At 35.9% G+C, this 17,541-nt stretch overlaps 1 protein-coding gene across 2 annotated transcripts; it reads left to right on the top strand.

Moving 5' to 3' along the window:
* Positions 1-8,136: 8,136 nt before the first annotated feature.
* On the top strand, positions 8,137-16,328 carry NPY2R (neuropeptide Y receptor Y2). 2 transcript variants are annotated; one of them, XM_051966995.1, is made up of 3 exons: positions 8,137-8,757; positions 10,660-10,759; positions 12,865-16,328. In XM_051966995.1, exons 2-3 carry the CDS (start codon positions 10,675-10,677, stop codon positions 14,037-14,039), a joined length of 1,260 nt encoding a protein of 419 aa, XP_051822955.1. In that variant the 5' UTR covers positions 8,137-8,757; positions 10,660-10,674; the 3' UTR covers positions 14,040-16,328. The 2 variants fall into 2 exon arrangements, with proteins under 2 accessions (XP_051822955.1, XP_051822957.1); XM_051966997.1 differs by lacking the exon at positions 10,660-10,759.
* The last annotated feature ends 1,213 nt before the right edge of the window (positions 16,329-17,541 follow it).

A 17,541-nucleotide genomic window follows, 5' to 3' on the forward strand; every position in this document is an offset into this window, starting at 1 on the left:
AAAATGAAATAAATAAATAAATACATTTAAATATTTTAAAAAGCAAATGTCTTCTCTGACAATACTTGTGTAACAATGGGCAAATCATAGAACCTATCTGAATTTTAATTTTCTCATTTTCAAATTGAGTATATAATACCTGTAGTACCTATCTTCTAGGATTGTTGTGAAATTCAAAGGAGATAATGTATATAAAGCACTTTGCAAGCTTTGAAGCACTATATAAAATGGAAGGTATTATTTTATTTATTTATATTACTATTTATTCTCTTGTAAACTAGAACAAATATAAGTTCTTCAATGAGTTAGTTATTAGTATTTATTTTATATATGAAGAAACTGAGGAGGGAGGTTAAATGATTGCTTGAATTCAGCTGGCAAGTGACAGAGTGGGATTTAGCAGAAGTTTGAACTTAGGTCCTTTGGCTCTGTATCCATTCAAGTGTATTATATACATTTCCAAATTACATTGAGCAATATCAACATCATTGGGATCCATTCAAATGTTCTAATGTGATTATTTTGAAGATCAGCATCTATGTAGATGCATAATTCCTTGATTTAATTTTTAAAAATCTGTTATGTTATACATGTTGAGATTAAATTATCCCATCTATGACAAGAGAGGCTGAAACTGAGATCTGAGCCAATGACACTTTATAAAAGGATTTATGGTGTCCTTTAATGAAGTGGGCTTCAGATCTTTCTCATGATCTGAGATGCTATGTCTTCCAGAGTCCCATTTTTATAAGGCTAGATGTCCAGTCACTCTGGAATAGCTATACCAAATAAGAATATTGTATTGACATTGATTGACAAATGATACATAAACTAAAATAAGCAACATATCAACCACAAGTTGGGTGAAGCAAAGAATATCTCCATATAAGATCTTCTCCACAATCTTCTTTTTAGTTTGAGCAGTGCCCTAAGTAGTCATAAGGTGGCTATGTGCTTCTATTGGACAAGGGATTGATCTGGAAGTACAAAAATATTTTGGGCAACTTTCCATGTAGTTGTAGTCTCTTCCATGTGGAGTTTGATCACAGTGACAAAGCAAGTGAACTTAGGATCTGCAACTCACAGCTCTGGGCCTTATAGAAATAACTTTAATATGATTCTATTAAATTGATTAATACTGATTGGAATAGAATATGGGTCTAAATTAATTATTTCTCTCACACCTTATGCATATAGGATCTAGAATTAGTAATCTAGAATTAGTAAAATACTGTCTCTACAAAGATATTTTAAAAATGTGAAATCCACAGCATGACTAATATAGAAATGTGTTTTGCACGATTGCACATGTATAATCTATATCAAAATGCCTACTATCTTAGGTTGGGGAAGGGAGTGAGTAAGAAAGGAAGAGAATTTGGAATTCAAAATTAAAAAAATAAAAAGAATGTTAAAATTGTCTTTACATGTAATTAGGAAAAAATAAAATACTATTTTTTAAAATTTGAAATTTATAACATTCTTTTCTCTCTTGGAAAACAAAATGCCCTACTGTATGCTTATAACCATATATGAATCTTTTTTCCTTATTTTTTATTAAAGCTTTTTATTTTCAAAACATATGCATGGATAATTTTTCAACATTGACCTTTGCAAAACCTTGCCTTCCAAATTTTCTCCTCTTTCCCCCACCCTCTTCCCTAGATGTCAAGCAATCTGATATATGTTAAACATGTTTAAAAAAATATGTTAAATCCTTTATATGTATATATATTTATATAATTATCTTGCTGTGCAAGAAAAATCAGATTAAAAAGGAAAAAAAAATGAGAAAGAAAACAAAATGGAAGCAAACAACAATGAAAAGCATGAAAATATTATGTTGTGATCCACACTCAGTTTCCACAGTCCTTTCTCTGGGTGCAGATGGCTCTCTTCATTGAAAGATCATTGGAATTAGCCTGAATCACCTTGCTGCAGGAAAGAACCACATCCATCAGAAGTGATCATTGTATAATCTTGTTATTGTCTTGTACAATGAATGATATCCTGGTTCTGCTCATTTCACTCAGCATCAGTTCTCAAGCTTCTCTGAAATCATCCTGCTGATATGGAACAACAATATTCCATAACATTCATATACCATAACTTATTCAGCCATTTTCCAACTGATGGGTATCCACTTAATTTCCAGTGTCTTACCACCACAAAAAGGGCCTCCACAAACATTTTTGCACATATGGATCTTTTCCCCTCATTTAAGATCTTTTTGGGATATAATCCTAGTAGAAACACTGCTGGATCAAAGGATATACACAGTTTGATAACTCTTTGGGCATAGCTCCAAATTGCTCTCCAAAATGGTTGAATCAGTTCACAACTCCACCAACAATGTATTAGTGTCCCAGTTTTCCCCACCCCCTCCAACATTGGTCTTTATCTTTTTCTGTCATTTTAGACAATCTGAGAGGTGTGTAGTGGTACTTCAGAATTGTCTTAATTTGCATTTCTTTGATAAACAGTGATTTAGAGCACCTTTTCAAATGGCTAGAAATAGTTTCAATTTCTTCATCTGAAAATTATCTGTTTATTTCCTTTGACTATTTATCATTTGGAGATGATTTGAATTTTTATAAATCTGAGTAAATTCTCTATGTATTTTAGAAATGAGGCTTTTATCAGAACCCTTAAATGTAAATTTTCCCCAGTTTATTGCTTCTCTTCTAATGTCTGCATTGATTTTATGTGTATAAAAACTTTTTAATGTAATATAATCAAAATTATATATTTTGTGTTCAATAATAAAAATCCAGTTCTTTCATTGCAAATTCCTTCCTTCTTCATAGATCTGAGAGGTAAACTATCCTTTGTTTTTCTAATTTGCTTATAATATCACTCTATATGTCTAAGTCATGAACTCATTTCGACCTTATCTTGGTATACAGGGTTAGGTGTGGGTCAATACCTAGTTTCTGCCATGCTAATTTCTAATTTTCCCAGCAGCTTTTGTCAAATAGTGAGTTCTTATCCCAAAAGCAGGAATTTTTGGGTTTGTCAAACACTAGATTACTATAGTCATTGACTATTTTGTCCTGTGAACCTAATCTATTCTACTGATCAACTACTCTATTTCTTAGCCAGTAACAAATGAGTTTGATGACCTCTACTTTATAACATTGTTTTAGGTCTGGTACAGCTAGACTACCTTCATTTGCATTTTTTAATTTCCTTGAGATTTGTAATCTTTTGTTCTTCTAGAAGAATTTTGTTATTTTTTCTAGATCTGAAAAATAATTTCTTGGGAGTTTGATTGGTATGGCACTGAATAAGTAGATTAATTTAGGAAGTATTGTTATTTTTATTATATTAGCTCTGCCTATCCATGAGCACTTAATATTTTTTCCAATTGATTATATCTGACTTTATTTATATGGAAAGTGTTTTATAGTTGTGTTCATATAGTTCCTGACTTTTTCTTGGCAGATAGTCTCCCAAATATTTTATATTATCAACAGTTATTTTAAATGGAATTTCTCTTTGTATCTCTTGCTGCTGAACTTTGTTGGTGATATATCAAATGCTGATGATTTCTGTGGATTTATTTTGTATTCTACAGTAGACAACCTTGTTTTACCCCTGATCTTAATGAGAATGGTTCTAGTTTGTTCCTATTACATATGATGCTTACTGCCGGTTTTAAATAGATGCTACTGATCATTTTAAGGAAACCTCCATTTACTTCTATACCCTTTAGTATTTTTAATAGGAATGGGTATTGGATTTTGTCAAATGCTTTCTTTTTGCATCTATTGAAATAAATCATATGATTTTTATTAGTTTGGTTTTTGATATAGTCAATTAGGCTGATGATTTTCTTAATATTGTCCCAACCCTGCATTCCTAGTATAAATCCTACTTGTTATGGTGTATTTCCCTGGGGATGACTTTCTGTATTCTTTTTGCTAATATTTTATTTAAGATTTTGCATCAATATTCTTTGGGGAAATTGGTCTATAATTCTCTTTCCCTGCTTTCACCCTACTTGGTTTAGGTATCAGCACCATATTTGTGTCATAAAAAGGAATTTGGTATAGTTTGCATAGTATTGGAATTAATTGCTCTTTAATTCACATGTAAATCCATTTGGCCCCCCCTCAAAAAACTCTCCCCTTTTACAATCCATCCCTCTATCTTATCCCTTTCCCCTACTACTTATATTCTCTCTTTTATTAGCCTCCCCCTTTCTTTTCTCCTTTCCACTCCTATTTCCTTTTAGGGTAAGACAAGCTTCTCTATGAAGCTAAATGTGTTTGATATTCTCTCTTTGAGTCAAATTTGATGAAAGTAAGATTCACACAATGCTCATCTCCTTCCCTTCTTTCCCTTAATTGTAATAGGTCTTTTATTGCCTCTTCATAACATGTCATATGCCCCATTTTAGGTACATCTTCCTCTTCTTCCAGGAGAATCACTTTTCCTCCACTAAGTTTCTTTTTGTTTAATATCATCACAATAAAATCCAATTATACCTACACCCTCTGCAGAGATATGGATCTCAAGAGTTAAATGTATCATATTCCTATATAGGGATTAAAGCTTTTTAACTTTTATAAGAAAGTTATTTTTTATTTTCTTTTTATGCTTCTCTTGAGTTCTGCATTTGAAGATCAAATTTTCTATTCAGCTCTTGTCTTTTCATCTGTTATAAATGAAATGTATTTGTTTCATTGAATGCTCATCTTTTCCCCTGAAAGATAATGCTCAATTTTGCCAGATAATTGATTCTAGGGTGCAATCTAAGTTCTTTTGCATTTTGGAATATCAGATTCCATACCCTTTGATTTTTAAAGTGGAAGCTGCTAAGTTCTGGGTAATCCTGATTGTGGCTTTTTGATATTTGAATTGTTTCCTCCTAGCTACTTGTAATATTTTTTTCCTTGGTCTGATAGTTCTGAAATTTAGCCACGATGTTTTTTGGAGTTTTCATTTTGGGATCTCTTTCAGGAGGTGATTGGTGAATTCTTTCAATGGCTATTTCACTCTCTGGTTCTAGGACATCAAGGCAGTTTTCCTTGACGATTTCCTAAAAGATATGTAGGTTCATTTTTTTCATCATGATTTTCAGGAAATCCAATAATTCTTAGATTGTCTCTTCTAGAGCTATTTTCCAGATCAATTGTTTTCCCAATGAGATATTTTACATTTTCTTGTATTTTTCTTTTTTTGTTTTTTGTTTTTGTTTGACTGATTCTTGAAATTTCATTGAGTCATTCACTTCCATTTGTTCAATTCTAATTTGTCATGAATTATTTTCTTCATTTAGCCTTTTAATCTCCTTTTGCATTTGGCTAATTGAACTTTTAAATGGAGTGTTTTGTTTATTGCACTTTTTTCTTCCATTTCACAAATTCTATTTTTCAACAAATTGATTTCTTTTTCACATCTATTTTGTAAGAAGTTATATGCTTTTTTCCATTTCATCAAATTTATTTTTAAGGAGTTTTCTTCAGACAATTTCTGTTTTTCTTTTCCAAGCTCTCTTTCAAATTACTCATTTCCTTCTCCCATTTTTTTTTCTAACTCTCTTTTAAGGTTCCTTTTGAATTCTTCCAAGAGAGCTTGTGAAATGGGCACCAACTCATATTACTCATTAGGGCTTCATCTGGAGATGATTTGCCTTTAGGATTCTTAGGATTTGAGGTCTGTTCTTCTCTTTCTCCATAAAAGCTATCTGTGGTCAGATTTCTTTGAATTTTTTGCTATTTTTTTTAAAGATTGAAATCTAGATTCAGATTAGTTCCAATAATCTTGTAATGAAGAAAGCCATCTACACCCAGAGAGAGGACTGTCAGAACCGAGTGTCGTTCACATAGCATTTTCACTCTTTTGTTGATGTTTGCTTGCATTTTATTTTTTCTCATTTTTCCAGCTTGAATTGATTTTTCTTGTGCAGCAAAATAATCATAAAAATATATATGCATATATTGGATTTAACAAATATTCCTACCATGTTTAACATATATTGGACTACTTGCCATCCAGGGGAAGGAGTTGGGGAAGGCTGGAAATTGGAACCCAAGGTTTTACAAAGATTAATATTGAAAAATTATCCATGTATATGTTTTGAAAAATAAAAAGCTTTAAAAAAAAAAGATTGAGGTCTGTTCTTAAGGCAATGGGGCAACAGCTGCTTTAATTTTCCCTGGGAGAGGTGCTGTTGACTGACTTCCAGTGTTGGGTAGACATGGACAAGCCCTACATTTTTCTGGGGTTCTGGGATTCAGAGGCTCATTATTTGTCTTTTGTATTTGCTATGAGTGTCTTACAGCTAATGTGGTGATCCACTGAGTTGTAACCAGGACAGAATAGTCTAAGAGCCTTGCAGTACATTCCCCAATGTTCCTATACCACAATACCCTGACTCCCCCTCCCCCCCATTCCCCCCATCCTGCCCTGGGCTCCTTGCACTGAGTCTGCAATGGTCAGCCTCTCCTCCTGTCTGATTGAAACAGACCTTTTCTGAAATTCTTGCAAAATATCTTCTTCTAAATGACTTGTTTAACTCTTTCCCAATTTATGGGCATTTGTTTTGCCACCATGAAAAGGACTTCTCTAAATATTTTTTGCACATATAGGTCCCTTTCCCATTTTTGTGATCTCTTTGGAATACAGACCTAGCAGTGGTATCGTTGGATTAAAGGGTTGTTTGGTTTGGTTTGGTTTGCCAATTTGCTAGCCCAATGGGCATAGTTCCAAATTACTCTCCAGAATACTTGGTTTAGTTCACAACTCCACCAACAAACATTGCTTTTCTTAAAGAAACAAAACAAACATAATTGTATGTTAGTTTAAATCATCTTACTAGTGCTCACTAGATGATAAAGGGAAATAGGTATTTCACTCTCCTGCTGAACTGAAGCAATCCTCTTGAATTACAAAGTAGATTTAGCAAAAGCAAGCCTGAAGTCTACTGATGTTAATCATTTCTCATCATTTTTGAGCTGCCTTGTCCTCTCAATAAATCAACCAAAGGAGAGTTTTGTTTTGTTTTTGATTTTGTTTTAAATCAGGACTCAGCATAAATAGGCTCTTGGAATGAAATACTAAGGGATAGCATTCTGTCTTGCTTCCTGGAATGTAGTAGCTCTGAATATACCTAATATCCTCTGTGGAGATCATTGAATAGAGGTGAATTTTCTCAGCCTTTTCCAGATTGAACAGCTACAGGAAAGGAAAATATCATTTAAGGATATTAACCAAGAGAAAGTGGCCAAACAAAGTCCTGTGTCTGTACAACATCTGGTCATGGCAGTGGGCCAAGAACCCTTGCACTGTGACACAGACTCTTTCATCTGCTCTGGCTTTTGGCTTATCTGAGACCAGCCAACAAGTCAGGAAGACAGCAAATCAAAGTTACCCTGGACAAGACACAATCTTATCTTGATTACCTAAGACTTAATTACAACCTCACAGTTGTGAGGTTCCTGGGTTAGTGCAGAATGCTTCATTCAAATTCTCATCAAATGGTTAGCCACAAATGTTTCTTACTCTGCTCTAGTGCCAGCATCCAAAACAAAAGGTGTGTGTGTGTGTGTATGTGTGTAGAGACAGACACAGAGAGAACAGAGAGAAAGAGAGGGAGGGAGGGAGGGAGGGAGGGAGAGAGGGGGAAGGAGAGTAAGAGAGAGAGAGAGAATATGAGAATCGTTCTCTCTCCCAGGGAGATCTAGATGTTTATGTCAGCAGCTTTGCTCTGTCTCATTCTACCTCTCCTCATTCCTACTTTAAAAAGTTCCCTCTTTTGCTCTGTTCTTCGTGTATTTAAAGCTTACAGACTTAAGAGTGGAGCAGAATAGGAACCAAGCAGAAAAGGTGCGAGTGCTCCAGCTCTCCCTGCCCTGTGAGCTCTATTCATTGCATACCCTTGCTAGAAAAAAGGCTTGCTCCCCAAGAGCCTGCTGTACTTTCACAACCGAGCAGAGCTCTTTCAGGGTAAAGGTCTACCTCCTCCAGGATAACATCGAGATCCCAGCATTGATTGCCCACTTCCCTGGCTCCCCCTCCCTGGGCACCGAAGGGCTTTGGGTTCCTAGGGGGTCTGGGAGCACAGCCCCTAGGGAAGAAGAAGGGGGAGGAGCTGAATGAATTATAAAAGCGTGGCTGGAGGGAAGGTGGAGACTGGAGGGGAAGTGCAGGTTGCTAGTGAGGGGTGGGGATGGTTGTGGGATTGTAAACTGTGCACGCAGTCGCCTGGGGTTCGCGAGGCATACGGAGGGAAAGCAGGTCTGGGGCTGGGGGGCGAATCAATCTCTCTCTTCCTGCACAGGGAACTTGTCCAGCCCTTTTCCCCGATCGGGACCCCGGGAACTAACAGCTTTCTCTCCCGCACCTGTTTCCCTCCAGCTCCCTGCGCTCCCTCTCTCTTTTTCGGGGCTTCCCCTCCACTCCGGTGTACTTTCTCTACAGCGCCTGGACCCTCCCGGTGGCAGAAATCAGTAGCTTGGCAGCTCGGAGGGGAGCCGCCCTCCTCTTGATAGGAAAGAAGCTCGGCCCCTGCTGCGCCCCTCTACTCCGGGGGCGGAGGATAAGACACCGCAACACCGGGAGAGTGAACCCGGACTCAACTCTGCGATTTCCCCCGACTGGCCCCGGGCACTGGACTGGACGGGACTGGACGAACTGGACGGGACCGCGCCCTCCGGGCTATTCCAGGCTGCCCTGGAGCTTGGCTCCTCCGCATCCGATTGCAGCCAAGCCAAGCCCAAGCCTAAGTGGAAAGAAGGACGAGTGGTCTCGGTAAGCCTCCTGTGACTTACCTGCTGTGACAATGTGCATCCTAAAGGACCCCAGCCGGGTTTCGGAGGAGAGGGGAGTGCAATTCTCTTTTCGGGGTTATTTGTTTGTGTTCAGGTAGCTCCCTCACATACCCTTATTTGAGACTTTAAGTGCCTTTTAAAAAAATTTCCTCCAATCCTACCCCATGCCCCAAGATCTTCTCCTTCGTCTTGTCTCATAAATCTCTTACATCCCTCTTCCCAATTACACATTGAGAGGAAACCTTCATCCCAGAGTCACAAGCAGTTTGGGCTTCATACCCATTGCTCAAAAGTATGACAAGAGAGAGCCATCGAGGTAGGGGATGTATTGAGTTTCCCAGGCTAGCTAGCTTCAGTGATGCATCCATTCATGTCCTCTCAGAGAGTGCACTCAGTGGCTACAAGTCATGGGAACGGTTGTGATAAAAGGAAAAGTGGCCCCATTGCAATCCTCGAAGACTTTTATAAGAGACACCGCTTTTTTTTTTTTTTTTTCCTCCTTAATGTCAGTTTCATAGGGAAGACTAGAAGAAAGGGTTTGGAGAGATGTTAGGAAAAAGTCTTGCAATGTTTATATATCTCTGTTAATTTATTGTAAGCCTTACTTTATAGTTTTCAAAGTACTTTCACATGCATTACTTCAATCACATACATTATTACCTCATAGAAGGATTTAAACTTAACATTATTGAAATTATTGGAACATTACTGCATGTTTTGCCCTCTCCACAACTATCCCCAAACAAAGATTTGCCTGATTTTCCCCTCTGTAGCTCTGTTTCCCAAATGGCAGAAGGAGAGAATGGGAGATCAGCATAAATTCTAGGAATATCCCTGAGATAATTACCTGGAAAATATTAGGATTAAGAATGAAAATTGTGGAAATGTGTGACTTAGCAAATGCACATATTGAACAGCATTAGACCATTGCAGAAATTTCTGCAAATACAAAAAGATTTTTTTAAAAATCATGTATTTAGAGCCAATAATTTATGCTTTCCTGCCTTCAAGTGATTTAAATTTTGTTGTTGTGGTGGTGGTTGTTGTTGTTGTTTGTTTGCTTGCTTATTTATTCAGTGACAGCCATAGTGTATAGAACACTTAGAATCATGAAGAATTCATGACTGAATTCAAATTCTATGTCAATTATTTAATAATTGTTTGGCTCTGGGTAAGTCATTTAAACCTCTCTGTGCCTCAGTTTCTTCATCTATAAAATGAGGGAGCTAAACTGAAAGCTTCTAGTTCCTTTATCTCTTAATTTATGACCCTGGGAATAGTAGAAAGAGTACTGAATTTGGAATTAGAGGACCTGGGTTCATATCCTACCTTTGCTACTTCTGCTCTTAAATAACTTCCTTACCTTCTTTAGTACTCAATCAAAGGAGGGATTGGATTAGGTAGTATGTAAATTGCTTCCTACTCTGAATTCCTTGAGAACCAATCAATTGGAGAAATTCAATTTAGTTCTTTTCTTAAAGCAGGATTTCTTAATCTGCAGCCTCTAACCTTATTTGTTTTCTTTAAATGTCGATAACTGTATTTCAATATAATTTAAATTCCCTTTGTAATACTGTGCAAGTTATTTTGTGTTTAACATTATTCTGAGAAAAGATCCATAGGTTATACCAGACTACCCTAAGGGTTCATGATATACTCTTTTCATATAGCATAATTTATTCCAGAATGATTGCTTGTTCCTTCCTCCTCTCAAAGCATCTCAAATAATGTGGAAATGTGTTTCTTTTCTTTATCCTTAGCAAAAGTTTATAAATTGTTTGGTATTTCTTTGTTTTATTTTATTAATTATAATTCTTCTCCAGATACCAAGTAACAACTCCCTCTGCCTTTGTTCTCATCTTTTCTTAATCCACTTCCCTAGAAATGAAACCTGAGGATGACACCTCCTTTGGAAAAGACAGTGCACTGGCAGGACACCAGTAGAATTCTGAGAAAAAAAAAAAGACAACAACTGAATAATGGTATATGTGTTTAGAGCTTAGCTATGTGTAAGCTTTAAAGTGTAATTATTTTTAATAATTGGACCAAGAATTCAGGAAAAGAGTGAATTAAAGAGAAAAAGCAGAATGAAATAAATAAAATAATTATGCACATGTCTGCCAGTCAGCAATTAATTTGAGGCATCAACTCCTAGATTTCTGTAAATTCTGGTAAAAAAAATTAAAAAACAATTTGACTTTTTAAACTTAAATTTTTTTTAATTTTTCAAAATATATTTAATTTTTTTTCAGTCTTCTTTTAGATAAAGTTGAAGAATCTTAACTAGTTTAAGGGAAATACTTTTGCTTGAGGGCAAGTATTGTTAGTGTCAATGTTGGAAAGGAGGAAGATATGAAACAGGGTCCAAGGTTTTTTGGCTCTTAGTTTTTATAAACAAATGCTAAACAGTGGATAGGGAGGCTGGCATTGGAGTCAGAAAGACTTGGGTTCAAATTCTGTCTCTGAACATGGGCAAGTCACTTAAACTCTCAGTGTCCCAAGCCACACTCTAATATTAAGTTTCATACAAAATACACATCTGCATTATTCCTCAGCAGGTGCTTCTTACACCAAAGGAAACTTCACTGCAATAAACAAAAGGGAATGATGTAAGTGGCCAACAAATCTGGCCTTGGAATTGGAGAATCGTGATGTCAAGTTCATCTTCTTATATGAGTTCGCAGTGTGGCCATTAGAAAGAGATTTAACCTTTCCCTAGATGTTCCAGAAAACCCTCTAACAGATGCTAATTGGATTTGATTACGAATCGATAAAATCATAAGCTTGGGTCATCCCTCAGTGACCAAAGTAAGATCTAAATATCAAGTTTTCATAAAAGCCATATTTATTTGAACAAGAAAAATATCTTTTTTCATATTTGTTAGAAACTAGAACCAGTTTGAAATGAATTCCAGAATTGACATCTTTTCTTGGTAGTAACAGTGAGAAAAAGTTGGTCAACATGCCATGGGCTGTTCCTAGAAGATAAGATTATAGGACTTTGTGGAAAGCAGAGACTGGGCTGAAAGAAGATTTAGAAATCATCTAGTCTGGACCTTTCATCTTTTAGATGGTGGAACTAGTATCCAGAGAGATAAAGTGACTTATTCTGATAAGAGATAAATGGAAATCAGAGTTTTTGCTTCAAATCCAATGTTCATTCCTCTGACTCCATTGCCTCTTTGTAGGAATACTGTTTAATTATATAGTCACTTATCCAATGGAAGAGAGAATATTTATGAACAATATACATATGATTTATATTAATTTCAAATTATTACTCTTGTTATTACCAAGCTTTTCCCTTGAGACTTTTGGCAAGCTATCATATGCCTTTTGGTGTCATCTGGAGGGAGTAGAACTAGATACCTTAAATCTCTAAATTCTGTGATGTTTCTTAATGGATTACTTTACAAATTGTATTTTGCTTTAGATTAGCACTAAGAGTGATAAATATGCCTTGTGCTCAAATCACCTGAAAGTCTGTTGGGTGGTAGTTGGAAGCAGATACAACATAGACAATTTAATATTGCTAATATAAAATGCAGGAAATTGGAAATTGGCTGTATTTATATTACCTTTTTCCCCCACCTGGGATATATCTATTAAATAACTAGAAACACAGTTTTCAGTTTTGAAGTGTTGTTGATGAATCCAGAAACTAAACACTGAAGATATGGTGTTACAAATTCGTGTTACAAATTTCTTCTAGAGTTGGAAACTAGAACTTCAAGCTTATTATTGAAAGAAACTATCTTTTGGATATATTAACTATTTTAGGGACATTATATCCCATCCTAATATAACTTGATTATTGAAAAAAAAAAAAGGAAGGAACACATTTCAAAAATTCCCTTTGGAAACATTTTTACTGAATGTAATTGATTGGAGCACACAGAAAATTAGCATGTTAACCAAATCCTTACAACAAAAACTTATCTCCTATTCTACGCATATTTCATGTCACAGGGAACTTGAATTTTGTTTCTGATTATCTGACCACAAGTGCAAAATTAAGTCTTTAGGCTAAGTGATTTCTCTTTGTTTTATCTTTACTAATTTTCCATTTGAATGATTCTTATGCTAGTTCTAGACCCAAAGCAATTGTGCGGAATGAACATGGGGCCAACAGGAGCTGAGACCGAAGAGAATCAGACAACGGAAGAAACAGAGGTTGAATGGTATGGGACGGTACAAACTACCCCAAGAAGTCACCTAAACCCTAAATCGGAAGTTGTTGCTAGCACCAACTTGATTGAAGTTCAGGTTGTCCTTATACTGGCCTACTGTACCATCATCTTGCTGGGAGTGATTGGCAATTCCTTGGTGATCCATGTGGTGATCAAGTTCAAGAGCATGCGTACCGTCACCAACTTCTTCATTGCCAATCTTGCTGTGGCGGACCTTCTAGTGAACACTCTTTGTCTCCCCTTTACTCTTACTTACACCTTGATGGGAGAGTGGAAAATGGGCCCTGTCCTATGTCACCTGGTCCCCTATGCCCAGGGCTTGGCGGTGCAAGTATCCACAATCACCCTGACCGTGATTGCCCTGGATCGACACCGGTGTATCGTTTACCACCTAGAGAGCAAGATTTCTAAGAGGATCAGTTTCCTGATCATCGGCCTGGCCTGGGGTGTCAGCGCCTTGCTGGCTAGTCCCTTGGCTATTTTCCGGGAGTATTCTCTGGTCGAGGTCATACCCAACTTCAAGATGGTGGTCTGTACCGAGAAATGGCCGGGCGAGGGAAAGAGCATGTACGGCACCATTTACAGTCTCTCTACCTTGCTGATCCTGTATGTCTTGCCATTGGGTATCATATCGTTTGCCTATATACAGATCTGCAGTAAGCTGAAGAATCACATCAGTCCCGGGGTGGCCAATAACCACTACCATCAGCGGCGGCACAAAACCACCAAGATGCTCGTGTGGGTCGTGGTGGTGTTTGCGGTGAGCTGGCTGCCTTTCCACGCCTTCCAGCTCACCCTTGACATTGACAACCAGATCATGAACCTGAAGGAATACAGGCTCATTTTCACACTGTTTCACATCATTGCCATGTGTTCTACCTTTGTCAACCCCTTTCTTTATGGCTGGATGAATAACAACTATAGACAGGCTTTCTTCTCTGCCTTTCACTGTGAGCAGAGGCTGGATTCCATTCACTCAGAGGTGTCAGCAACGTTCAAAGCCAGGAAGGACCTTGAGCTAAAGAAGGCCACTTGTGCCAATGACTCCTTCACTGAGGCTACCAACGTCTAAAGACATTTTCTGAAAAGTGGGGAATGGGTTCCAAATAGAGTCAATGAAGGGTTTTTAAATAGGAACATCCTCCAAGGAAAAAGCCAGCAGTTGAATTAAAACTTCAGCTGGTGATTCCTTGGAGAGCTGATTGCCATGGGCAATTGTGCATATCACAAAGGGCTTTGTTTTCAGTAGATTATGGGCTGAATTTGAACATAAACAGAAAGTTACACTTGGTTTCTATCCAAGAAGGTGGAAGAAAGATTTTGCATGTAAAGTCTGAATGCAAAATAAGATTGCATGTTCAACATTTCATCAAGGAAAGAGGATAAATCAACTTACTTGGCAGCTCCCAACATCATAGGGCTAGGAATGACTAAAGGAGTCCACAACCTGCACCTCTTCTCACAAATTACTGCAAACACATTTTTTTCTCCAAGGAGTAGCATGATATTCTTGGATGTGTTTTTTTATTTATTTCTCATCTCCCTAAAACTGCTACAATGAGGACCTTCTCAGATAGCCGGACGAACATTATTGATTAGAAGACTTTGGGAAATAAAATGAATATTTCAGTATTACCAATCATTTGATATTTGAAGGGAGAAAATGCCTCAAGACTCAATTAAAAAAAATCTCTTGAAACACAATTCATATTTGATTAGCATTTCTTAAAATCAGAAAGTTCAAGATTAAACTTTATAACAGATATAGGAGTGTAAATTCCCAATAATTTTCTGATTTAGAGTAATTTCTGCCTTTTAAAAATATTTGTGGTTTGTTTCATTTATCCTGAGTTAAGCCTAGGTTCACCATTTTCATATATACAGTTAAGTTTACAAATGAAGTTAGAATATGATTAATTAATGGTTAGACTATGATAAAACTAGACCATTCAGCTGCCTGTGGTAACCATCAGCATTTCTTGTAGCCAGCAGTAAGTTGCTGTAGCTTAAGTATAAAACACAATTTACTGACTTCATCTTATATGGTGATTTTCTTCCATAGTCCCCCTTCCCTTTATGGGTTCATTCAGAATAAAGAAAAAAATAAACAATTACTTCAAAATGGAAGTCATTAGATAAAAAACAGTTGGATTCTTTCCATCTCATAATCTTCCCTTTGGATTGATTTCATTGTATTTTTTTCAGGCTTGTTTTCTTTCCTAAAATGATGTTTTGAAATAGGTACATAATATTATTATATGTATTATGTGGGACTTCAATGTAATCTAATGATTTTGTTTTAAAAAAAATTATGAATATAGCATTCATATTTGAAAAGATATTCATCACTCTGTTTCTTTCCCAAGAAGGACTGACAAATCTTTGAATTTCAAGATAGATTTGTGAGTATGATTCTGGTCAATGTGAGTCTTTGATATTTGTCATCAGCCAAAAGAATATCTTGAAGTTTTACAATTCCAAAGGGGCTGAGGATTGGAAATATGCTTTCCGATAAGGAATCTCTAGCTATATGATATGCTTCAGGCAGAGGTAATTGTTAAAGAGTCTTTTGAACACTGTTAGAAAGAAGTTTCATTACCATCATATTGTGTGTGGTGAATTGTAAGTGCCATCTATGAATAGGTGCCACATTAGGAAAAACATATGAATATTGTGAATGTTTTGTTTCATTACAAATGTGATCATTATGAATTGAAAAACTCTATTTTGTTGGATGGATTCAATTAGAATAACTGGATTCAGATCCCCAATTATGTTTTTCTATCTGGACAAGTCATTTAATTTTTCAGAGATTTCAGAAGTAAAAATGAGAGTATAGGACTAAATGAACTCTAAAGTTCCTTCCAGATATGAATCCTATGACTTGTAGTCCATTATTAAGTATTGGGGTGGGAATGACATCAGAAATTAAACACTACTTCTAAGAAAGACCAAAATTCTTTGAAGTAATGGAATAAGTAAAGTACAACAAGAAGTGAGATTAAAAAGTAGATGAAATGATATATGAGCAAGAAATAATGTATATTGCTACAATATTATATAATTGAATAATTTATTCATGTGTTGTATTGAATTTTTCTTTCCACATCAATTTTGTCTCTGAAATAATGTGTCCATTTTGTTAGGATGTTACTTAAGTTAATTGTAGATTAAATATAATGTATAAATAATTCTTCCCTAGGAGAACAATTCCTAAAGGAGACACTCATGTCTATAACACCTATAATGTGAGAGTAAAATAGTCTGTGTATATCATTTTTATCCAATTAATTGGGTTCTTTTGACCCCCAAAAATTGTTGAATTGAAAAATGTATTAATAAAAAGATTCTTTTTGTGCAATTGTGTTATTTATAAAAATAAGAATTCTGAAAGTGAGAGGATGGGATTAATCTTACACACAATGGGATTTATATACTTCTTAAAAGTCTAAAAAGGGAAGATTAGTAAATCAACAAAACATACATGTGTTAAGTGCAACAGCAAGGACACTATGCCAAACACTAGGAGCAATAGAAAGTTTGAATCAATCCCTGTTCTAAATGAGTTTCCATGCTAGTAAAGAGGTAGCTTCTGAGTCATGTTGTATAGTAAACAGCAGATGGACCCTTGTTGGGTAGAGACAAATGCCATTCTTCTAAACAAGAGGAGAAGATGAATGAGAATAATCTTTGAGTTTCTTGCAATATATTCAAGGCAGAGAGTTTAGTGAATACTAAAACTTTAACCATTAAAAGGTCTTGGATTGTCCAAAAATCTCTTTGCAAGTACCAGGGACAGAATACTATGATATATAAAATATAGTTGCCTTTCAAGTAACCTCTTTTGGATTCTTCATATAGGGAGAGTCACATGAATGTTATGACTCTTAAAATGGTGTGAGAGAAACCCCCTCTTCCCCATATCAGTTGAATGTGTTTTGAGGAAGTCCTTAAAAATTGCTCCAACTAAGTCAATGTTGAATCTTCACATCTAAACTAATTTCTGTTCCAGGGGGTTTCAAAAAAGGAGGATAAGAATGAGGATGGAAGTTGGGTCCAGAGGAATTAGAAAAGAAAGAAATATTACTGACTAGATAAAAAATTAGTCGAAGGATTTGGACTACAAAGAAGGATGGTGGAAGCTAATGATAAATGACAGAATGAAATAACAAAAGACACCTGACCTTTCTAGAACATTTGAAAGCGTCTAAAGCAAATAGGTATTGTGATTTTTCTCATTTTGCAGATGAGGAAATTGAATCACAGAAAGATTAAGTGACTTGCAGTCATACAGATAGTAAGCTTCAAAGTTGAGGCTTAAATTTGCTCCAAGTATTTGTTCCACCACTACATCATGTTGCCAAGAATTGATAGAAATTAGTAAATAAGAAGTGTGGAAAGAGAAAGTGGGAAATTAAAAATGCCTATAAGAAATCAATGTAAGAAGAAACCCATTGTTTTAAATGTAGCAGAAACAGAAGCAGATCAAGAAAAAGAGAGAAGAAAACTCAGGAACATGGGATAGTAAAAGAGCAAAAGTTTAATTTTTGCATCTCTTGATACATATGTGTATA

Source organism: Antechinus flavipes, chromosome 6 (assembly GCF_016432865.1).
Source record: "Antechinus flavipes isolate AdamAnt ecotype Samford, QLD, Australia chromosome 6, AdamAnt_v2, whole genome shotgun sequence".
Classification (NCBI taxonomy): Eukaryota; Metazoa; Chordata; class Mammalia; order Dasyuromorphia; family Dasyuridae; genus Antechinus; species Antechinus flavipes.

Excerpts from the sequence above, each read along its gene's own strand:
- NPY2R (XM_051966995.1), top strand. The coding sequence starts at position 10,675 with ATGACACCTCCTTTGGAAAAGACAGTGCACTGGCAGGACACCAGTAGA. Across the intron at positions 10,760-12,864 it reads AAGACAACAACTGAATAATG|TTCTAGACCCAAAGCAATTG; the intron begins GTATATGTGTTT and ends TTCTTATGCTAG.